Source organism: Theropithecus gelada, chromosome 11 (genome assembly GCF_003255815.1).
Source record: "Theropithecus gelada isolate Dixy chromosome 11, Tgel_1.0, whole genome shotgun sequence".
In the NCBI taxonomy this organism is placed as follows: domain Eukaryota; kingdom Metazoa; phylum Chordata; class Mammalia; order Primates; family Cercopithecidae; genus Theropithecus; species Theropithecus gelada.
In genome coordinates, this window is record NC_037679.1 from 8,205,619 (window position 1) to 8,228,708 (window position 23,090).

The following is a 23,090-nucleotide window of genomic DNA, read 5'->3' on the forward strand; positions in this document are numbered from 1 at the left end:
ATAGAATTAATGCAGTGAGGAAGAAACGGAATGAGGAAGAAGAGAAAGTGATACTGGAAAAGGATTAGTGCTACAGGAAAATCACAAGAGCGTGCGACAGTGATAAAATTCATACCCCTTGGTTTACCCCCAGGGAACCTCCTGGAGTCTCACCGGCTGTTCACATCCATAGAGGAAGGCGTGGCTGGTGGAGGTGGCCGGGAGAGTCGGTCATCGCCAGGGAAGGACCCTTGCCCCAGGATGGGGCCACTCAGCTTGCCTGGGGGCAGCCCCACAAGGTTGCTCTTGTCCTAGAAGAGACAAGGTAGATGAAGGTGGGGCAACCTTCAGTTTCCTGGCCCCACTATCCCTTGTCACTCTACCTACCTGAGTCCCAGCAAAGGCGGTCTGGCCTCGACTCAGCTGCTCAAAGGCAGGGCTGCTGGGCTCAGCACCCCAGCTGCCTGGAGGTCCCACTGCTCCTGCAGCTGCTGCAGCTGTTTCCTTCTCCTGCCGCAGCGTGTTGCGCTGGATCTGCTGCCGAATCAGCAGCTCTCGTAGTCGCTGGCGCTGTGCAAAAAAAAAAAAAAGCAGAAGAGGAATAAGCCCATTCTACTCTAATCATGGGGCTGACCCAGAGACAGCAGTGATATGTGGGGCTTAGCTCCACAGTATCAACTTACTTGCCGTTGCTTCTCCAGCTCTGTTTGGCTAAGGCCGGACATGCCTGGGTCCTGGGTACCTGGGAGTTCAGGTGTCGCCAAAGAGCTACCCATTCCAGCCCCTGGGTCTTCTCGCTTTTCGACAGGAGAGGTGATGCCTGATCGCTGTGAGGCTCCATGGGACAGGTAGGGGAGGGATCCGTCGGGTGCAGGTGGTGGCAGAACTGACGGGGGGCGTAGCGGGGACAGCCCATAGCTCTCCCCTGTGGACCCGCTGCTGGGCCCCAGGGGGCTGCCCGATGGGTGGAAGTTCCCTGTGGCTACTGCGTAGTTTGTGCTTTGAGGCTTGCCCAAGGTGGGGCCGGGCCCAAAATGGCTGTTGATCCCATGGGGTGGCGGGAGACCAGGCTGAGGGACAGGGGGCTTTAGGGAAGGCTCCCCTACTGCCTGAGGGAAAGTGAAACGCATGGGAGAGGGGGTGCCCACAAATGCTCCCGTCCCAGGGGACCGGACAAAATTGGGGGGCTGCCCACTTGGGACCTTGGTATGGAGCTCACCTGCCGGCCCCGAGGGCAGGGCTGCTGGGAAACCCCCAGCCCCCAGCGAAGTGTGGGCTAGAGACCCAGCCTTAAAGGCAACTTCAGGGGGCTGGGGTCGGGGTGGCTTATGCAATGGGGCAAATGGGTCACGGGACTGAGGGCGTGAGGGTGGGCGAGAATAAGGGTCAGGGGACTGGAAGCGAGGGGTAACGGGGGATGGGCAAAAAGCTTCAGCAGACAGAGGACGGGGTGTCAGTGGAGACTGGGAGCTGGACTGGGACTGAGGACTGGCAGGCACTCGGGAGAAAGGGTCGGAAGGCAGTGAGCGAGGGGGCAGAGCACAGCAGCTCTCAGGTGGCGGAGGCTGGGGCCGAGGAGTCAATGGGGGCTGAGCATAGGGGTCAGGGTAGGAGCCAGTGCGAAAGATGTCCGGGTGACTTGGAGGAGAAGGGGCCAAAGCCTGGGCAGGGGGTGGCTCCTGGGGCCTTAGGCCCAAGCCCGGGCTCTGGGGCTCTACCTGAGATGCCCGAGGGGTCAGGGGGGCTTTGAAGACATCAGGTGTCTTTAACTCCAGGCCACCCAGGTGGGGGCCTGAGGAGGGTGAGTCAACAAAGCCCAGGTTTGGGGGCCCATAGCTAGGAGAGGATGCCCCAAGCTCTTCCTTCTTCACCTCTAGGGCCTTCCGGGACTCCCCAAAAGGTGGGGGCGACAGCAGGGGCTCGGAAGCCTTGCCTCCCCCTACCCCAGGGCTCTCAGGCACAGCCAAGTTATCCAGCGAGGGGCAGCGGGGTTTGAGGAATGGGTCAGGTGTGGAGGGCTGGTGTCGGGGGGTGCCAGGTGGGGTAGTGTGGAATTCCCCTGGCTGGCCAGTCCCAGGACGAGATGAGGCGCCCAGCATCGGGGGCTGCGCAGGGGCCCCCGTCGGACTAGGATAGGGGGGATAGGTGGGTGGTGCCGTGGGGAAGCGGGGCTCCAGGGGATAGGCGGGGGTCAGTCCAAAGGGGTCCTGTGAAGGCACTTGGGCGGGCACCTGGGGTGGGAGCTTGAGAAAGAGCTCACCAGGCGAGTCAGGGCCGGGCACCGAGCCCGCCGGCGGCTTCAGGAACCCGTCCGCAGAGGTAGACAAGCCGGCGGGGGTAGCGGGGCTGCCAATGAAAATGGTGGGGGCAGCAGCCGGGGGCGGGCTGCCCAGTGCCCCTGGCTGAGGGGGAATGCGGAGATGTAGGGCCGGTCGGTCAGTCTTACGGGCTACGTCGCCCACCTTGGTCTGCTTGTTGATCTGGCTCTCAGCCTGCTACAGGAGGAGACCAGGCACAGGGCAGTCAGGCTGCTGCAGGCAGGCCCCACAGCCCTCCACCCTCAAGAGAGGCCACCCACTAGAGGACTGCTACACCCCAGCCCAGCCCCACTCACCTTCTGCACCTTGTTGATGCGGTGAGCTGCCCGATTATCTTTGGCCTTTTGCTGAGAGATACAGGACACAGCCTTAGGGCCTAGTGCTTGGTCTCATGCCCCGCCCCCATACTGTACAGTGTTTTCACACTCCCTACCCAGAAGCTGATCCCTTCGGGCCCAGCTGCTTTAGGAGTGGGGAGTGGAAAGAACTGAAGTAAATTACCCAAAGATCCCTTCCTCCCTCTCAGTTCTCATGCTAACCCATGCTCCTTTCTGTCTCACCAGGTAGGGGGCTTTGTCAGCTGCTGGAACCTTTCTCCAGAGCTTCATAATTTGTTTGCAACGGCTTGACCAGTCTGGAGGGCAGAGGGAGTGAGTCAGAGGAGACTTGGCAGGCGACCCTTCCACCTGCCATGTTGCCAGGCTGTCTCCTTTGCCCTCGTCCCACAGGTACCTGGGTAATCTTGCTTGAGATTAGGAAAATTAATGTTGGCATAGAGCACGGGTGAGATGGTGGACAGCTGGCCCAACTCCTCATCCTTCTCCCAGCGCTGAAGACTCCGCTGGTTATAGGAGAGTCCGTCGCCCTCACCCTCCGTGGTGGGGGTTGTGGGGGTGGAGGGCGTGGTGCCACCTGAGCCTGTCCAGGGGCTGTCGGGCTCACCGGGTTCCGGGCTAAAGAAGCCCCCGCGCTCCCTGGGGCGCAGGGGCAGAGAGTCACAGGGCGCAGGGATGCCAAGTCCCACCCCAGACCAACTGCCCAGAGCCTCAGGCCACTGCCCTGCCCCAAAAGAGGAGGGCCACTAACAAGGGAATGGGGAGGAACAGGGGAAGTGCTGCAGGAGTCCGAAGGAGGCAAGGCATGAACTCAGATGGAGGGAAAGGACAACGGGGACTGCCCACGAAGTTTACACAGAGACACCAACCTAGAATCCAGGAACGGGGACTGGCAGAGGCCTGGGTAGGAGTCCATTGGGCTGCTGGAGGGCAGATTGCCCAAAGGGAGTCCACCTACAAGATGAACAGGATCAGAGAAAAGAGAGCGACTGGATCATCCTGGAGGCAAGCTTGGTTATGTCAGTCTTCAGACCACTCCCACCCGTATCACCTTGAAGAAAGGGTCTCTGCAGTGGCGTACGGCTGCCTTCTAGGCCAGGGGTTCCGCAACCCAGATGCTGCTCTCGTTCAGAGCCCAGAACATCCTTGAAGAGCTGCTGCAGGTCCTTGGATTCCATCTTGGGCAGTTCTGTGGGGGAATGAAGGATACTGCTGAGGAAGACTGGGAAGTTCAGGTGACACAACAGGTCTACAAATGAGGTAGGTGCCCAGGACTCCCCACCAGAGAAGCTGTACAGATCATAGTCCCACAGATAGGACCTCCTCCTTCTCCCACAGAAAACCCTTATACACAAACAGGTGTGGGTCACAGCCTCACCTTCTGTGGAAATCCTGTCTAAGTCAGAGCTAAGCATCCCTTCACCCGGGGTGCCTGGCTTCTCAGGGTCACTGGGCACTGGAGATGCCTTCACGCCCCCATCCTCAGGTCCTGTAAATGCCAGGAGAAACCCATGGGTCAAGGCCAGTATGGGTCATGGCCACTCTGAACCACAGAGGGCCATGGGACAGTTTCCAGCCTCCAACCCCTGACAATGCTCAGGGGCATAGCAGAGGGACAGAGGCAAGGCCAAGGCAGGACACAGTCCCCCTGGCAGCCCTCACCTGGTGTATCAGCTTTGCCCTCGAGGCCACGGGATTCTTCATCTGCAATATCTGGACCATCATCTCCTATGAGCAAGAGGCCCCACTCCAATCAGAGATGTCCTACATCTGATGCCCAGAGCAAGTCTCCAGTCCCACAGCCCTACAGGCCAGGACCCTTGACCCCCCACTTGACTCCTGGAGGCCAGTCCATTTCCCATCAAATAAGCTGCCAGCTCCTAAGCCAGAAGGAAGTCGGATTCTCTCAGACCACTTACTCCCACATAACTAACCTTTCTGCGATGTGGGGAGTTCCTTCCTTTCTGAGCCTCCATCTCCCTTGGCTTTTGGGGTTCCTAGTCCAAAGCTTGGCCGGCCCACCCCAACTGCAAAAAGGGCCTTACGGCTCAGGTCCAGCAGCTCCTTCCCAAAGAAGGCTTCCTGTGGGGCAGTCAAGGAGAAACAGGTTTCTTCATGCCCTATAGGGCACAGACACCTCCCTCACTGCTTGGAGCCTGAGACCCACCTGCAGGTAAGCAGGGAACATGTCCTCCAGTTTGCTCTTCTTGCGCCCTCGCCGCTGTTGCTTCTTCTTCTCATCCCCTTCAGCTAAGCTCTGCTCCACGGTACCCTCTGCAGGCAGGTCAGCAGGTATCACTGTGGACAGAACAGAAGTGTCACACTTGGGTTGAGGGCATGCTGCTCCCAACTTGCAGGGTGACACTTTGTGCCTACACTCTCCCACAACACCAGCTGGGTCTACCACCCTCTTGGCCCTTTCAATGAGTCCACCCACTGGGTCTCTCTAGCATTGCCCCACCTTCTCCCAGGCCCCACTGGTGCCCTCACCCGTCTCACCCTCGTCGGGCTGCCCATCCCCACTCAACACCTCCGCCTGTGCAGCTGGCCCCTTTTTCGTGCGTGTGTGGGATTTCCGCTGTCGCACCATGAAACCACCAATGCCTATGAGGAGGCAGAGCTGCGGATGAGAAGCCGCTGGGGGACCTATTGAGCTGCACCAAGCCACCCCACCACCCCACACACCCATCCCAGGACCTCACCAGGCCGATAGGGTTTACGCTTGCGTTTTTTGCTTTCCTCGGTCTCCTCTTTGCCAGGCTCCACATCAGGGCTGACAGGGCCCTCCAGTTTAATTTCGCACTCCATGTGCTCCACACCACCTGCATATGGTGACAGAAGAGATAGAGGCAGATCAGAACTATAGGCCCTTTTAACCTTGTCATCCTGCCATGGAGAGAGCTGAGGACCTTGCCTCAGAGCCACTTAGACAAGACCAGCAGTGCTTAAGGGTAACTGTGAGTGGCAATGTAGCCCCCACCCAACATCCCACTCCCAGAGGCATGCTCCCACTATTCTGCCGCTCCCTAAGATTCCCCAAGCTAACCTTCACCCTTGAGCAACTCATCGGTGTCCAGGTCCCCATCCTTCTTGTCATCAGGACCAAGGGCCTCTGATGGCTCAGAACCCTCCAATCCTGCCTCGCCTGGGAGGCCAAGCCGTCCTCGCCGCTGGCGCCGCTTGTGCAGTGGTGACATGGTCAGGTTACGCAGCAAGGCCATGCCAGTTTCTGTCAGCCACACACCTTCGAAGCGAAAGTACTGGGGCTCTGCATTAGAGGAGAGTGTGTGATCCCTGGATGGAAGACCCAGGGAAACCAGAACTGCAAGTTTCAACCTACGTCCTTAGCTGAGACAAAGACAGTGACAAAAGTCCAGCTTAGGGTCTAACTGCTGGGGAGAACAGACCACCTAAGGCACTGGCTGAGGCCCGAGTTCTCTGTCAGTGACCCAGGGAGATTCAGAGAGGAACTGTAACTCAGAAGCCTGCCTTTGCTCACGATTAACTAGCGTCACTAGGGTGATTATCTTGCTGTCTGGGGCTATGAGGGCCCCTACTTGCTGAACGCCAGCACACAGTGTCCTAGATGCTAGGAGCAGTGCCATATCACGATAAAGGAGATGTCCCTGGCCCCTTTCACTGATAAAAAAGAGTTATGTTCTCGGCCGGGCGCGGTGGCTCACGCCTGTAATCCCAGCACTTTGGGAGGCCAAGGCAGGCAGATCACAAGGTCAGGAGATCGAGACCGTACTGGCTAACACAGTGAAACCCCGTCTCTACTACAAATACAAAAAATTAGCTGGGCATGGTGGCGGGCGCCTGTAGTCTCAGCTACTCGGGAGGCTGAGGCAGGAGAATGGTGTGAACCCAGGAGGCGGAGCTTGCAGTGTGCCAAGATTGTGTCACTGCACTCTAGCCTGGGTGACAGAGTGAGACTCCATCTCAAAAAAAAAAAAAAAAAAAGAGTTCTGAAGATGAAATTCTGGCAGTAAAGAGGCCATGGTGCCTGATGAAAGGAACACTGCCCAGGAAGCTGGAGAACTTGGTTCTAGTCATAACTTTGCCACTAACTCACTAGGTAACCTTGGGCAGGCCACTTAACTTCTCTGGGTCTGAGTTTCCTCCTCTTAAAATGAGGAGATGAAGCTGGGGGGTTGGAGTTAGACCAGATGATGTCTGACGTCTGGTCTGGCTTTGGCATTCAAAATTTCTGTGACTCACCAGGCTCTTTCACCTTCATGGGCACCAGCTCTGGAGGTGCAACAGGTGCTATGGAGAGAAGGACAAACGGAGGTGGCTGAGGTCCTGTCCCAAAGCAAGGTACCCCTGCCCGGACTCCTCCCCCTACCCAGCAGCTGGTACTCACCCACAGGCTTTACCACGTAGGGCTGGCAGGAGATACAGTCAAAGCCTTCATCGGCTGCCTGCTCCACATCGTCCTCTGTGAAGAGGCTCTCACAGCCAGCATGCATCCACCTGGAGAACAGAGACTGGAGGAAATGAGCTCAGGCAATGCGAGGCTAGCAACAGGGCCAACATGAAGAGAAAGGGATGTTCTCACCGTTCACAGTGACGACACTGGATTAGTAGGTCCTCTTCTACATAAGGAGCATGACAGATAGGGCAGGTCACCAGGCTGGCACAGGGCCCACAGTGTGTGTAACTATTCTGCCATTCACAGTGGAAGCCAGGGGAGGCAGCCCCACACTGCATACAAGACACACACCTGGTAGGAGCAGGAAAACAGAGCCTGAGCACCCAACCTATCCAAAGTACCCAGAAGTCCCCTCACCAGGAACCCAAGCCACCAGCCTGGCCTCCTAAACCCAGCCTCTGTCACATACTCAACATCATATCCACTTTAACATCTCAAGGCCCCAGGGCTCCAATAAAGATCACAGTCTCCTTACCACTTGCACTTCCAGCCACCCTTGGGGACGGTGAGCAGTGGGGGGTCCAGGCAGTATGTGTGGTAGCTAATATCACAGTCATCACAGAGCAGCAGGCGTGAGGGGTCGGAGGCCTGGCCGCACACCTCGCACACAATACACTCCACACAACGCCAGCCCTTAAGCAGCATCACCTTGGTGATCTGAGGCAGAAAACGGGAACTTCTCAGGGTGTGAAGTGGAAAGGAGGTGGAACTTCTTTTTTTTTGGGGGGGAGGACGGAGTTTTGCTCTTGTTCCCCAGGCTGGAGTGCAATGGCGCGATCTTGGCTCACTGCAACCTCCACCTCCCAGGTACAAGCAATTCTCCTGTCTCAGCCTCCCAGGTAGCTGGAATTACAGGTACCTGCCACCATGCCCAGCTAATTTTCTTGTATTTAGTAGAGACAGGGTTTCACCATGTTAGTCAGGCTGGTCACAAACTCCTGACCTTGGGTGATCCACCTGCCTCAGCCTCCTGAAGTGAAGTGCTGGGATTACAGGTATGCGCCACCATGCCCAGCCTAGGAGGTGGGACTTCTAAGGGTGAGGCTGGAGGAACCTCAATGCAGAGACTAGGCCTCCATTTGAGCACAGGGAGACTTAGACAGAGCACCCTTGTCCCCAAAACAGTGACTCTAAACTTAGATTCCCAATGATCTCTGCTGATCAGAGAAGAGCTGCACTAGCCACTGCCTCATTGTGAATGGAATGGCAGTCTTTCCACTAGCCAAGTCCCTAAGAAGAGACTGTAGACAGAATTAGGTCCCCCAATTTTTCTTTTTTCTTTTTTTTTTTTTTTGAGACAGAGCTCACTCTATTGCCCAGGCTGGAGTGCAGTGGCACGATCTCAGCTCACTGCAACATCCGCCTCCCAGGTTCAAGCAATTTTCCTGCCTCGGCCTCCCGAGTTCCTGGGATTACAGGCACATGCTACCACACTCAGCTAATTTTTGTATTTTTAGTAGAGACAGGGTTTCACCATGTTGGCCACGATGGTCTTGAACTCCTAATCTCAGGTGATCCACCCGCCTAGGCCTCCCCAAGTGCTGGGATTACAGGTGGGAGCCACCATGCCCGGCCATGTTGTTATGTTTTACAATGGACTGAATTATACCAGCAGGTCAGGGTCTACCACAAAGAAACTATGAAGTCCACCATGAGTTCCAAAGTATTTTTCCCCAAGAAAAGTTTGATAACCACTGGTGACTAATGAACAACATCCATGACCAATGGCCACTTTAAGAGGTCGTATGGCCAGGACAAGGAACTAAGGTAAGAAATAACTGACCCTGGCCGGGCGCGGTGGCTCAAGCCTGTAATCCCAGCACTTTGGGAGGCCGAGGCGGGTGGATCACGAGGTCAGGAGATCGAGACTATCCTGGCTAACATGGTGAAACCCCGTCTCCACTAAAAATACAAAAAACTAGCCGGGCGTGGTGGCGGGCGCCTGTAGTCTCAGCTACTTGGGAGGCTGAGGTGGGAGAATGGCGCGAACCCGGGAGGCGGAGCTTGCAGTGAGCCGAGATCACGCCACTGCACTCCAGCCTGGGAGCACAGCGAGACTCCATCTCAAAAAAAAAAAAAAAAAAAAAAAAGAAATAACTGACCCTATTTCCCAGCCTACACCTCTTGGGCCCGAACTCACCTTGCTGTTGACACAGTAAGGGTGATAGCACTGAGAGCACTGTGAACAGGCAAGGAGGTGGCCCTCTGCTCCCCGGCCAAAGCTGCCACATACCACACACATGTCCTGGGGAAACACAGAGAAACCCGAATGTCCAACTAGATCTCCCCATCCCACTCAGATCCAGCCTACTATGATGCTACAACACTGATTTGCGACCAGAGAGTGAGGAACCCCATCTCACAGCATTAGGACGCTGTAAGCTACCAAGGGACCCTGCTCCTTCCTAGGATGCCTCACTCACCTAGTCAGGTCACTTGAATTTATAAAGCCTGACATGGGTAAAGGTAAGAAGAAATTAAAGGAAGATAAGATGGGGTAAAGACTGGTCAGGTGAGAATCACATATGTGACAAAATTCTATCAGCTTAAAGACTATTCAAGTGAGGACACATGTAAGTTCCCTAAGCTATAAACTTCAATAGGGCAAAGACTTTTTCACTGCTATTTCTCTAGCTCCTAGCTTAGTGCCAAGTTCAGAGGAGACACTCAAGAGAAATGTGATGGATGGACAAACCAATGAACAACATGATTAGAATTCATGGTCTGTTTTCTCATTAGCTGGGTATCCCCAAAAGTAGGTCCAGTTTTCCCCATCAATTCTCTCATCAAAACACAAACATACACAATGTTCAGTGTGCCACGTCTCACTGTATGGTACCTGCATTAGGACAAATTTGTCTGTGTTGGAGAAGAGAACCACGGTATTCTGCATGGTGTCGTCATCTTCCTCCTCCTCCTCCTTACTGGGAGAGCTATCAATGTCAGCAACCTGATGGGGAGAGAGTTGTAGAAAGTGAGGCAGATAAATCTGCCCCCACCAAGATACTTTCCTCTTTGGTGTTGGGGGAAGAAAGTGTTAACCCCTGGCTAAGATGAAGGCCAAAAGCCAGAAATAACGGACAGAACACCCCAGCTCCCAAACTGGGCCTCAGCCTGATAGCAGAGATTTCAGAAAAACCTGGGGGCCAAGTGGACAGGAATTCAGACATAGCCAGACAGGCCCTAGACAAGCAGGCAGGTAGGCAAGCATGCAAGGGACTGGAAGGACTCAGAGGGTGCTAAAGCATGGTCGGGGGATGGGAGGAATAGGAGGCATCTCCTTACTACCAGAGTCTCAATGGAAGAAGCAGTTGACTTTAGTCGGGCCCGTCCTCTACCACGTCCTCCATGGGCTCCTCCACGAGGCCGGCGTCTTCCTGGGAAACTGCTGCTGCGACCCTGAGTGAAAGAAGGGGACAATGACAGGAACATGTCAAGGGTTAGTGTGTTGGGTTTACACACTTGAACAGAAGAAGTGACAAATGGACACAGTAAGACAGGTAATAAGCCCAGGAGTCCCACTCAGGGCAGGGGAAAAGGGCAAACTCCCAGATATCAACAAGTGCATAGCTGTAGCCCAAACCCATTCTTCCCCTCCCAAGAGTGGCCAACATGGACATGGAGAAAAAACGGTGACTTGAAAGAACCAAGTTTCTGGTCCCAATTCTATTACTGAGTAATCATGAATCTGGGCAACTTACTCGTCCCTTCTATGTATTAGTATTTTCTCCTTAATAATTGGAATAAAGGATCTCCAAGTATAGGATTCACAAAGCAAGGTGGGAAAGTATCAGTGACACAGGACTATACCTCTGACAGGGCTAACTCTGATCACATCCCGCAGCTAGATAGTCCCTCACCTGTTTTATGCGGGAACGGGCTGGGGAGCTGCGCCGCCGCCCCTTCTCCCCCTCAGTTTTGCCTCCGCTGATAGCTGTTCCAGCATCGCACAATAGTGAATCATCAGTCTCTGGCAGTGAGTCGGTACAGAGCCGTAGGGAGCCCTCATCTCGGGCTGGACTAACATCTGTAGAGACCCCCAGCTCCATGGACAGGGAGCCACCCCCCTCCGGGTCAGGAGAGCCCAGGAGGGGCTCTGAGCCAGGAAAACTGGCACTGGCATCACCCTGGCTCAGATTAGAGATCTCATTAACAATGTCGGATTTGATGAGAGTGGGTGGTGTGGGGGCCACTGGTGCACGTGGCTCTTCCTGTTCTTCACATGGTGAGCCCTGCCCTGCTGTTTGCTTGCATTCGGGGTAGACCTCCATAGGGGTCACGGGGGCCAGCTCCTCAGGGTCCAGGAGCACAGGGGAGCCTTTAAGTTCACTAGCCAAACTGCCAGGGGTCTGTCCAGCCTCTGGCTGTGAACCCGGAGCATCAATCCCATCCAGAGGGGCTGTGTCTTCCCCTAGGCCAGAGAAGTCATCCAGGGCTGGGGCAGGGCTGGGGGCAGGGCAGGAGAGGTCCCCCATCGGGGAAGGGAGAGGACTGGTGGCACTGGGTTCCAAGGCTGGGCATTCAGGTTCTGGAACTTTCTCAGTCTCCATCTCGTGCAGCTCAGGCTCATCTGAGACCCCCACTACCTTCCCTATGGGACTCAACGGGGAGGGAACGGACAGTGGCAGGGCAGGAGGGGAGCACTGGGAAGGAGGGGAGTTTTGGGGAGCCAAGGAATGCTGAAGGAGTGGCGAACACTGAGGGGGAAGGGGCTCCATCAGGATGGGAGAAGCCGGCCCCACTGGGGAGCCTGGAGATGGAGGAAGGATCATAGGGGGGACAGGCTCAGGGTCAGTGCAGTTAGCTTCTGGTGGAGGGCTGATGGGTGTCTCCAGGATGGGGGCAGCCAAGGGTGACTCAGGGTCACTGTCCCCTTTGGCACCAAAGGGGTACTCTAACTCCCCCAAAGGAGACAGAGCCGGTGGGGCCACAGCTGTGATAATGGGTGAGAGCGGAGGAGGAAGGGGATCTGGAAGGAAAGAGAAAAAAGAAGGGCTCTTAGATCAGACATGCCATGAACAGTTACAGCTGTTCCAGAGTAAGAGGGTACTAACTTTCCCTTACCTGGTGGCATCAGCTGAGGCGACAAGGATGGCTCCCCAGACGGGGACAAGGGCAGCTCCTCAGGCAGAGGGGACAGAGGTGGTTCCCCAGGCTCAGACAGGGCTGGCTCTCCAAGCAAGGGAGATAAGGATGGTTCCCCGGCGGGAGGGAACAAGGGCAACTCCTCAGGTGCAGGGCATTGGCCTGGCTCCTCGGGGTGCTCTTCAGGCCGAGGGGACAGAGGTGGCTCCTCAAGCTGAGGGGACAGGTGCGATTCCTCAGGCCGGGGGGAAAGGCATGGTTCCTCAGACTGGGGGGACAGGTGTGATTCCTCAGGCTGGGGGGACAAAAATGGCTCCTCAGGCACAGGAGACAGGTGTGGCTCCTCAGTCTGGGGGGACAGGTGCAATTCCTCAGGCTGAGGGGACAGATGTGGTCCCTCAGCCTGGGGGGACAAGTGTGGCTCCTCAGGCACAGCGCACAGGCATGGCTCCTCAGGCTGGGGGGACAGGTGTGGCTCCTCAGGCTGCGGAGATAGGTGCGGCTCCTCAGGCCGGGGGGACAGGTGCGGCTCCTCAGATGGGGGGCAGAGTTGTGGCTCCTCAGGTAGTGGTGACAGGGGTGACTCCTCCAGCGGCAGGGACATAAGCGAGTCCTCAGGTGGTGGGGATGTGGGTGAGTTCTCAGGTGGTGGGGATGTGGGGGAGTCCTCAGGTGGTGGGAATGTGGGGGAGTCCTCAGGTGGTGGGGAGAGGCGTGAAGCCTCAGGTGGAGGGGACGTGGGAGACTCCTCAGGCGGTGGGGACAAGGGAGATTCCTCAGGCGGTGGAGACAGGCGTGACACCGCAGGCAGCGGGGACAGGCGCGATACCTCAGGTGGTGGGGACATAGGTGATTCTTCAGGTGGTGGGGACATAGGCGAGTCCTCAGGTGGTGGGGACAGGCGTGATGCCTCAGGTGGTGGGGAGAGGGGAGACTCCTCAGGTGGAGGGGACAGGGGAGACTCTTCAAATGGTGGGAACAGACGAGATGCCTCTGGTGGTGGAGACATGGGTGACTCTTCAGGTGGAGGGGACATGGGTGACTCCTCAGGCGGTGGAGACAGGCGAGATGCTTCAGGTGGCGGGGAAGTGGGCAGTTCCTCAGGTGGCGGGGACAAGGGAGATTCCTCAAATGGTGCGGACAGGGGCGATGCTTCAGGTGGTGGGGATAGAGGCGTCTCAAGTGCAGGAGACGGGGGCGACTCCTCCAGTGGAGAGAAGGGCGACTCCTCCAGTGGAGAAAAAGGTGATGATTCAGGTGGGGGAGACAGAGGAGACTCCTCAGGCGGCGGAGAGAGGGGCGATTCCTCCGGCGGCCGGGACAGGTGCAATGCCTCAGGAAGCGGGGATGCGGGCGAGTCCTCAGGTGGTGGGGACAGGCGTGATGCCTCAGGCGGTGGGGATGTGGGTGATTCCTCAGGTGGTGGGGACAGGGGTGACTCCTCAGGTGGGGGCAGCAGTGGCATCTCCTCATTTAGGGGGGCCTCCAACTGGGGCTCAAGTTGGACCCCTGCTCTCCCTGCAGACACAACAACACGATGCTCCTATCTAGCTCAGATCTACCCCACAGGAAGTGCAGGGTCTGGGGCAATGCACAAACTGTCTCTTGTCACAGAATAAAAGGGGATGAATTTCAGGGACCCTCAAACCCTACTCACCTAGTGGTTTGGCTTCACATTGCAGGGGCCCCGGTTCCTTGGGTTGCATAGAGGTCACGTGCCCACCCTTTGGCTGCCCTTGGCATGCAACGTACAGAGCATCGGGCTCATCAGTGGGGGTATCGCCAGACTCTGGGGGTGAAAATCTGCAGAGGGTACAGGGGAGCAGGCACTGTGGCTCTCACCAGCTAACAAATCCTAGAGAGCGCACTGGGGCAAGGCACGAATGCTGTGGATGACACTGCCCACCTTAAGGCTCTCCTCTCAAAGTCCACTCAATTTAAGAAGAACCCTGCCAAACTCAGTCCTTCCAACCTGCCAGCCCAATCTCAGTCAGTCCACACCACTTACCTGCTACACACAGGGGTATGCTGCTCAGCAACAGAGCTGACAGGCTGACCTCCCTGGGCTCTGTGACAGCGGTGACAGAGAGAGTAGTTCTCAAACCATTCTGAGTTGGGATTCAGTTCTGCTGAGCCCGCCCCACAGGCCCGGCACACCCGGCATGCCTAAGGGAAAGGAGTGGGCAAAACAGGCATTGGTCAGACAGCAAAGACTAAAAAAAAGTACAGGACTTGTCAAGACAGAGAATGCTGTAGGAGGCAGAGTTAGGGACAATAGGGCAGAATCAGGGTACACTCACCTTGCACTTCCAAGAGTGAGCAGGCAGTTCCTCCATGGGTGGTTTTAGGCAGAAAGTATGGTATCCTTTGTCACACGTCTCACAAACCAACATCTTAGAGTCATTCCCAGGTTTCCTGCAGAGGCACAGGGAACATTACAGTGTCCTCTCTGCCCTCGTTTCTTTTTTGTTGTTTTCATGTTAACAGGTCTTCTCCGACTGCCCTCATTTTCAACCCTAACCTGTGTTGTGCCTAAGACTTCCCTCCTGCCCTTCCATTCCTACCTGCAGGCTTGGCACACTTTGCATTCAGGGCACTGCCAGCCAGCACGTTTGCGGGCAGTCAGAGCAGTGTCCAGGCAGGCCCCGTGATAGTGATGCCCACAGCTGGTACAGAAGAACAGGTCACACAACTCCCCTGGCCCCTCACACACTGCACAGCGAGCCTCCTCTGCAGGGGGTAGAGACACCACAGGTCAGCTATGGATTCCTTGTAAGCCTCAGCACAGTGCCGTACACAAAACAGGCACTCCATGGGCACAGAATGAACAAATAACAAAGTTACTGAGTGCCTGCCCAACGTCTGCCAGCTGTTCTAGGCACTGGAGACACAACGGTAAATGAGACAGGCAAACCCCTGGTGCTCATAAAGTTCACACCTATTTTAGTGGGGCAGACCAACAGTATATAATTCTATACTTTGATCAGTGCTCTGTAGAGTACAAAAATCCAAGGCACACTTGGTCTCTCATTTGCCCTATGACCAAAGATCAGGACTTCTCACCCAGATGTGCAGCCCCCTCACTGTGCTCTGGGCATAGCAGCTGCAGTGTTTTCATGGAAAGGAAGGAACCGCTGGCAGTCGCGCAGGGGAAGTGGTAAAGCCGTGGACATCCAGGTGAGCGGCAAGGGATGGAGGCACCGAGCCTGGTGCAGTGGGAGCAGCGCTGCCAGGGTGAAGAAAGAGCCTCAGTGTCAGCCAGCTCTCCCGAAAGAAACAGTTCAGGCACTAGCTCTGCCCCAGTATACCCACACTCCTTCTCATTCCACCCTGACTTTCAGAAGCCCACCAGCCCTACCCTTCACCTGTGCAATCCCTTGGCCCCAGCCCCACCTGTGAGATCCCTGAGAAGATGGCCTTGTCCACACCACATAGTTCTGGGCCCTCCTGCCCCCATACGCCTGCCGACCACGCAGCACACCAATGGTGAGCCCAGCAGGACCCTTTACAGGTGGGAAGAGGTAAACAGAAAGGAAAGAGTTAACAGAAAGAGGATCGATGGCTCAGGACTACCCAGTCCTTCTCCCATTTGCTGCCCCATTCTCCTCACTCACCTCCAGGTTCTCCTAGGTGGGCAGGTGTAAGGCCCTCAGGGAAACCAATCTGTGACAGGTCCTCACTGGGCAGCACTGCCTCATTGGGCCCTGGGCTCCCCCCAGGGGATACCACTGGACACCGGGGCCAATCAAATGGCAACTCAAAGCGCCGTAGCTCCCGCTGCCCATGCAGACTGGGCTCCCCGCAGTTACAGAGAGCACAACGCCGCACCGGACCCCCACTGTGGACACACAAGCATCAGTACCATGCCAGGCCCCCAGCAACCCCATGATTTGGCATGCCCATGCTTCCCCGACACTCATTTTCCTAATTTCTCTTCCTTGAAAGCCCTAGACTCTCAAATCAAATCCTTATGTGCCCTCAAACAAGTTACCTGCAGTCCTGAGGAGTCTCCTGAAGACTGGGACTCCCAGAACTAGGGACAGAGACCTCTCCCACATGTGGGTTAGGCAGGTCTGACTCAGTGGCACTTGGGTCCTCAGAAGCTGCAGGTCCATCAGCTGAATAAACAGACAAACAGCATGTGTCAGTCATCATCCCTATTTAATACAAAGTCCACTCACCAGATACATGAGATTATCCAAAACCTGAGTGGATCAGAGTGATGATATTTCAACTGTTGTCCCAAAGAACAAAGTTGTTCCGTTACTTATCTGCTGCATAGACTTAGCTCATGTCCTTGGGCCAGGACCAGAAATGTAAGGTTGCCTGTGAAATCTAAAAGCAAACAAAGAATTTGTCCTACTCACCTGCCGGTTCTGAATCTTTATCCTCACCAGGCAGCTTCTGGCTGTCCATCCCTCTCTCCGACTGGGCAGGGCCCTCTCGGGGAGACCTGTTGGTGCCAAGAAAGAGATCTATATGCCTAGTAAGTCTTCCCAAGAAGCACTTCTCCCAGAATCCTGGGAAGAAGGCATCCAGACCCTCCAGACATCAGAGCAAGCCATACTACAAACTCCTATACTGACAAGAAAGTCATTCTCCCTAACCTGTGGGTCACTTCCTCCCCAGATAAACACATACCCTCTTCTCGCACTCTGGAGAGATTCTCAGGGGATCCATTTGACTTTCCCACTTCCTCTGTAAGAGTTCCTGGGGCCATAGCATCCAACTAGAAGCATATCCATTTATATCTAATACTGCCGTTTGCCTTGCCTCTGGGTTTTCGGCTTTTGGTGAGCCCTATTCCCACACCTTTTCTTCAAGTCTCAAGTAAGCTGCCATTCTAGAGGCCAGTCCGTGCCAACCCAGGGGTAGTCATGACCCAGGAAGCCTGAGTCCAGCAAAAATCCCTCTCCCAGAGGCAGAGTCTGAGGCACTGCAAGAGATGGAACACACTACTAGAACTATAGCCTAGCTATGGATGGATCTCCCCCACCGCCACTTGTTTCTACGAGGACATCACCATCACAAAAGAAGAAACTCCCTAATTTCCACCCACTTCCAACCTAAATCCAGCTCAGACGAACCCCTGGCCCATGCCCTAACTGAGCTCAGGGTCTCACCCAGCCTGAAGGTCTCAGGTCATTGCCCTTAGCAACACCAACTGCCCTTCCTTTTCAGATATCCCTAGTAGTTAACAGAAGTGGACCTTGAGAGTTACTGAGCATGTGTAGCCAGGCCTGAGGCTAAGCATGCTGGGAATTGTAGTCTCAGGAAGCATACAGTCACTCAGAGGAGTTCTAAACAGGGCAGGACATAGCACAGTAGAGCCGAGTAGCTTCCTTCCTCTTCCCTCAAGCAGGGTTTCCACACACATACATGGGGGTGGGGAATAACGGTCCCTTGTCCCTTCTGAGAAATGCATGCCTGTATCAGAGCCTAATGAAACACACTAAAGTTATACCTAAAAAAGTTGAGACCTACACCTTTGGGTATTATTTTCCTAGACCTTAGAGGGAATTAAGCACAGCCGGGCGGGGGGGTGGGGAGAGGAACAATAATTACAGACATGAGGAATAGGAAAGGGACCCTATAGGAGGAGGAAGAAAGGGATAAGTGCCAGCAGCTTGTAGTGGGAAGTATAAATCCTTTCTCTTAATCAGAGAAGAATACAGTGTTCCTAAAGAAAGTGGTGGTGAGGTGGGGGAAATCCCTAAAACAGAACTCTAAACAATAAAAGTTTGATAAATTAATCTCTCACCTTTTCCACTCTTCTTGGCTAACCAGAGTGACCACACCACCCTTAGCAAGGACAGCCTCTCCTCCCAAACTGGAAGGCAAATACCCCAGTCAGCCACTTAGGGTTGAATGACTGGGACAAACAAGACAAGGGGGAACCCTCAAAGGTGCCCCAAATCAGTAAATCAATTCCCTAAGAACTACAATATCACTCCTCCTGCTCTGAACTCACCCTTTATTTCCAGATACTGGCTATGCCCCTCTGGAGACATGTCACAGGAAAGAAAATTCCTTTTTCCCCTAACACTCTCAGAACCTACTGGATAAAGTAAAGCATCACCTGATACACATCATCTCCATTCCCAAGCCATCTCTCTTTCCCAAACCTGCCACACAACCACACCTGAAAGGAAAGCAGGGTGGTCATCTGGCCGGCTCATAGAAAAGCTGCTCCAGAACTTCAAGGAGTCCTTAGAAGCTACCATGGGAAGTGGGAGATGGAGGTGAGGGCAGCAGCCAGGCCCCTCTTCCATTCAGTCATTCAAGGCCTGACCACACCCAGAACGTCCAAGGGGCTCTTAAAGTTTTCTAATTGTTTGCATCTTACTATATCTTACCACTACATACCCCCAAAGATCCTCTACCCGCTCTGCTCTCAAAGTTGAGGCCAAAAGAGTCACAAACATCAAGAAGTAAAAGGCAACAATGATAATACAGTAGGTAGGAGGAGAGCTGCCTCACACAAGGCCAGAGGGGCAAATTCCTCAGCTCTCCCCCAAGCTCAGCCCTCTCAGCTGGTAAGGCTGGTACTGCTCAAGAAGGTAAAGAAACCACCTTCATCTGGCCTTGAGAGACAGACTACGACCATCCTCCAAAGCCAGAGCCCATGGATGGGGCCATGGAAGATGAGATATTAAGCAGCAAAGAGAAGAATGTCATACAAGTTGTACCAAAAATAATCTAGGGGGCACCTCCAAAAAGCCTGAGCCCTCAGTCCCTATTTCCCCAGCCCTGAAGTCCAGCACCGGGATCCCAATGCTGATTCCCAGTTAACAGGCCCCTGAACGTATCTAAGCAAAGACCCCAGGTTACCCAGTCCCATCATTCACAGTCAGTAAACCCACACACATACACACCAAGGAATTTTTCCCTGGATCTAAACTGGACTAGTGTCTCGCCAGGCTTCCTCCACAGAACTAGAGATCCCAGACAGTAGGTACAGATGTAGGGAGTAAAACTGTGCTGGCACCCCTCAGTCCTATACCTTAGAGGTCCAAAACAGCAAAGAAAAGGACAGGGATTTATCTCAACCCACTCTCCTTCCTGCCTCCCTCCCAGACCAACAGCTTTCACTCCATTTTCCCAGGCAAGGGGGAAATGGACACTTGGAGAGGTGTAAGGCTGCAGCAGGCCCTTGAGTGAACAGCTCTTCAGTAGGACTCAGGACTTCCTGGTTCCCAGCCTGAGACTCAAACCACACCTCTTCCCACCCCCATTTTGGGTCAGCCCTCCGAGATGGATCCAAAAGGAACACTGGCCCTGCAGACCCTCTGAACTGTGTCCCTGGCTCATCTTGAAGGCAGGCACAGCTAACAAGGTGCAGTCCTACGTAAGGAAGTTGTTTCAGGACAAACAGGAGGGACTCTCCATAGAATGCAGGAGTGGAGAGCAGGGTTGACAGCTCACCTCACTCCACTACCCCATGCCACCTCTCACCTTTGAGAAATCTTTAAAAGGCAAAACCTCTATTTTCTCTTTTTCAAAACCAGACTCAAAGAAATCTAGCATATGTATGTTGGAGCAGATAGAGGGAGCAAAATGCACCAGCCAAATCCCTGCTGGGCAGCATGACAGGTGTGAGAGGGGCAGTCCCAGCCCAAGCAAGGCCCACAGGATTGAGGCTCAAGCTGCAGGCACATACACACTCGTTCTCCCCAATACCTTCTGCCAGGGGTAGAATCACTGGTTTCCAGGAGAAAAGAGCTCTGATCAAGCCATTTCTCCTCCAGAGAGCTACAGGCCACCCCATTCTGCACAGTTGGTACAGGATCAGAAAACCAGTTAACAATCCCTGGTCAAAAAAGGGTTGGAGAGGTCTGGGAGGGGCTTGCAGGACTGGCCAGGGACTCACAGCAGCCAGCTCTCCATACCAGGCCGGGAGAAGGCAAAAGACAAAAGCCATTTTTTGCAGCCTACATTCGCAGGGAGCAAATCTCAACGGCCTCTTCTATAATCCTCTAGAGATTAGATCCATCCCAAGAGGAGGGGAGGCAAAGCAGGCTAAGACAGCAGTAGGCCTCACTGGGGTCACTTTGCCAGGCAGGGATAGTTTAAAGTTGAACAGCAGGGCCAGAGCTGCCCCCAGCCCCGCCTCCTTCTTGCCCCAGCCATCCCCTTCATCACAACTAGTCAGTTTCCACACACTCTCCCTTTGCCCAGTGAAAGAAGGCCTGGTGAAGGATCTGGGGTTCCCTGAGTTTTCCAGGGACTGCTTTGGGTGCCCAACTCGGTAGGAACAACCTTAAGGTCCAACTGGCATAATAAGTCTGACCTGGCAGTGGCACCCTCCCCCACCATCCCAAGTTGCTCTGTCCCAAGGCCCACAAGGAACCCTGAGAAGAGCAGCAGCAGCCTGGGATTGGTGCTGGCATCAGGGCCTGGGTCCTACTTTAGTCGAGCTCCCCCAACACAAAAATAAACAGGCAGAGAGGCTATCTGGCCAGGTTCCCAAACTCCCGTGGTTCTCTAAACCCCCAGTCTTTAAAGAGGCACACCCCAAGATACCAGGCCTCAGTTCTGCCCTGGTGACTGGCTCAGGTTCCCTTGACAGACCCTGCCAAAGGAACGCTCCCCAGCTTTGGCACCCCCTTCTCCAACCTAAAGGCCAGCCCCGGCTAAGATAGTCCATCTGGCTGTGCCCCCAGTCCAACCCTTTCTGGGCCCTGGCCGGGCGGACTTCACTCACCTCTTCACAGGGCGATCCAGAAATCCTCATCCGAGAACATGGCCAGAGCCCGGGCCGCTCCCCGACCTCCAACCGCCAGAGCGATCACAGCCGCCCCCCGCACGGGGGGGCTTAGGGGGGCCAAGAACGGTAAATCCAGGTCGGAGTGGCCACCCTCCCCCCACAAAAAACAGCAAGAAGCCAAAGAGGGGTTCTCTGCCTCAGGTTCCAGCAGTTTAGGTTTCCATGGACAGCCCCAGGGCGGCGAATCCCGAGCGGACACAAAGAGAGCACCGGTGGCTTTGATCTTGGGCGAGCAGGCTCCGCATCCGCGTCGCCGGGCGGCCTCTTAGTCCTAGGGCCCGGCCAGCGCCCCGGCCGCCCGCGCCGGGCTCGGGCGGAACGTCGAGGCTCTCCAGATGGAACGTCGAGGCGCCTCCCCAGCAGCCCGGAAGGAATGCCGCGCCGCCCCGCGCCTGGCCCGGATGGAACGTGAGACCCTCGCAGGAGCGCCGAGCCCCTCTCCCCGCCCCGGCCGGCGCCCGGGGCCGCGCGAGCTACGGCGACGCGGGGCCGGCGGGGCCGCGGGGCTGAACCTGACACACACCCAGCGCCGGGCTTCTCGACCCCGAGCGCTCACCCTCGGCGGCTTCGAGCCCCCCACCTTCTGCTCCCCCCGGGGAAGGGAGGAGGCTAGGTGGGCGAGGAAGAGGAAGGGGCGGGCGGTGCGAGCCCTCTGCCCGCTCCCCTCCGGCCGCTCCAGGCCCTGCGCTCGCCTCCCTTCCCCTCTGGCCTCGGGAGCTGCCCCGCCCCCGGCCTGGCCGGCTTTGGTCGGTGGCACCCCCTCGACCCCCGGCTGACTGTGATCGCAGGGGGCCTAGAGGTGCATGGCCCAACCCCGGCTCCCGGCACCGGGGGGTCAGGAAACTGAGCGGAAAGTGGGGAACGAGGCAGCCATTTGCAACCGGAGAGGAAAGTAGTGCAGCGCGGCGCCGCTCCGCCTCCCCCCCTCCGCCTCCTGTTCGGCCGGTAGGGTGGTTCCTGCGAAGGGGCTATTTCCTGGCCCGAGAGCTGGGCAGCGGTCGTGAAGATTCGTGAAGCCTTCGGCGCGAGATCCGGGGGGGCCTTTTGCCCGGGGCACCCCACTCCAGAGGGGGAGAAAGGAGAAGAGGCGGCCCTATTTTGTGTTGGAGCGGAGCGGCGGAGGGATCCCGCCCTCTCGGAGGAAAGGCTGTGACTCTGCAGTTCTACGCACACGCTGCGGGATCCTTCCGCTCCGGGTTAACCCCGACCGCGCCGGGCCGGCAGCCGGGCAGACACGTGGGAACGAAGCCCACCTCCTGTCTGCCGCGGCCCTGGAGCCTCTTCATTTACCGCCCAGGCCGCGAAACTAGGACTCCGGCTGCTTTTTAATTCCATACCCTTGCAGTCATTGGTCCCTGAAACTCCAACTGCCCCCTCGCTTTGGCCAGGGGCAGTCTTTCCCGGGAGGGGGATGGAAGAAGAGCAGGAGATTGGCCGCTGCTTAGCATCCTGGGAACTGGAGTCCGCAAATGGAGAAAGTGAGGTACGGCGCCTGGCGCTGCAGAGGGTGGGTTCTTGCCACGTTTAGGGACCCGAAGAAAACTGGACTAGTCCCTAGTCGTTCCTCCTGGCTCCCAGTCCCCCGTGTGAGGAAGGACTGTCGGTGCCCACACAGTCACTACACACACCTCCCCATCGAAACAAATGTGAGAGCCTCCCTTCCTTTTCAGGGTGCTCCCATTCCCACCTCCAGTCCTTTCAGATATTCAATACCCCTGTCCCTTTTTTAGTAAACTGAAGTAGCCTCGCTGCTACCTGGCCGGAGTACTGTTCTAGACAAGATCGCAAAACATACTCTTTGCAGGCACCACCCCCCCACCATAAGTCTGGATGAGAAAGGATTGGAATGCCTCTTCTGCATCAACTGCACATATGGGGTGGACAAAAGGAGACAAATTAACTATGTCCAGATACTTTCTATATTCTTAGTTATTCCTCACTTTCATTATGAGTTACATGGAATTATCTCCATATGACAGATGAAGATTAAGGCTACAATAGGTAAGATTGCCCACAGAAATACATCTAGTCAGAAGTTGAGCCATTATTCAAACCAAAGGCCACGTTTTTCCTAGGATTACAAATAATACTACAGTTTTTTAAAGGAAGATGTGGAGAAAGAGGCAGGCCGATTCGATCCAATGCCAGCTTTGTGGGGAAAGGGTTTACGG

The 23,090-nt window shown here is 55.6% G+C and overlaps 1 protein-coding gene across 1 annotated transcript in view; it reads right to left on the bottom strand.

The window, feature by feature from the left end:
- KMT2D (lysine methyltransferase 2D) overlaps window positions 1-22,043 on the bottom strand; it is a 42,519-nt gene extending 20,476 nt beyond the window's left edge. Inside the window, exons 1-34 of the mRNA XM_025401008.1 lie at window positions 20,857-22,043; window positions 16,520-16,605; window positions 16,144-16,270; window positions 15,767-15,990; window positions 15,546-15,655; window positions 15,216-15,378; window positions 14,717-14,882; window positions 14,453-14,567; window positions 14,161-14,318; window positions 13,810-13,955; window positions 12,132-13,670; window positions 10,928-12,036; window positions 10,353-10,466; window positions 9,907-10,017; window positions 9,208-9,312; window positions 7,543-7,724; window positions 7,194-7,358; window positions 6,999-7,108; window positions 6,854-6,901; window positions 5,679-5,900; window positions 5,335-5,454; window positions 5,132-5,236; window positions 4,800-4,930; window positions 4,567-4,714; window positions 4,295-4,360; window positions 4,011-4,121; window positions 3,684-3,821; window positions 3,502-3,586; window positions 3,030-3,271; window positions 2,858-2,931; window positions 2,594-2,644; window positions 663-2,474; window positions 367-549; window positions 154-290 (exon numbers count right to left, since the gene is read on the bottom strand). Coding sequence (XP_025256793.1) covers window positions 154-290; window positions 367-549; window positions 663-2,474; window positions 2,594-2,644; window positions 2,858-2,931; window positions 3,030-3,271; window positions 3,502-3,586; window positions 3,684-3,821; window positions 4,011-4,121; window positions 4,295-4,360; window positions 4,567-4,714; window positions 4,800-4,930; window positions 5,132-5,236; window positions 5,335-5,454; window positions 5,679-5,900; window positions 6,854-6,901; window positions 6,999-7,108; window positions 7,194-7,358; window positions 7,543-7,724; window positions 9,208-9,312; window positions 9,907-10,017; window positions 10,353-10,466; window positions 10,928-12,036; window positions 12,132-13,670; window positions 13,810-13,955; window positions 14,161-14,318; window positions 14,453-14,567; window positions 14,717-14,882; window positions 15,216-15,378; window positions 15,546-15,655; window positions 15,767-15,990; window positions 16,144-16,270; window positions 16,520-16,568 — 8,366 coding nt within the window. The 5' untranslated portion in view covers window positions 16,569-16,605; window positions 20,857-22,043. The remainder of the gene's footprint in view (window positions 1-153; window positions 291-366; window positions 550-662; window positions 2,475-2,593; window positions 2,645-2,857; window positions 2,932-3,029; window positions 3,272-3,501; window positions 3,587-3,683; window positions 3,822-4,010; window positions 4,122-4,294; window positions 4,361-4,566; window positions 4,715-4,799; window positions 4,931-5,131; window positions 5,237-5,334; window positions 5,455-5,678; window positions 5,901-6,853; window positions 6,902-6,998; window positions 7,109-7,193; window positions 7,359-7,542; window positions 7,725-9,207; window positions 9,313-9,906; window positions 10,018-10,352; window positions 10,467-10,927; window positions 12,037-12,131; window positions 13,671-13,809; window positions 13,956-14,160; window positions 14,319-14,452; window positions 14,568-14,716; window positions 14,883-15,215; window positions 15,379-15,545; window positions 15,656-15,766; window positions 15,991-16,143; window positions 16,271-16,519; window positions 16,606-20,856) is intronic.
- Window positions 22,044-23,090: the final 1,047 nt, after the last annotated feature.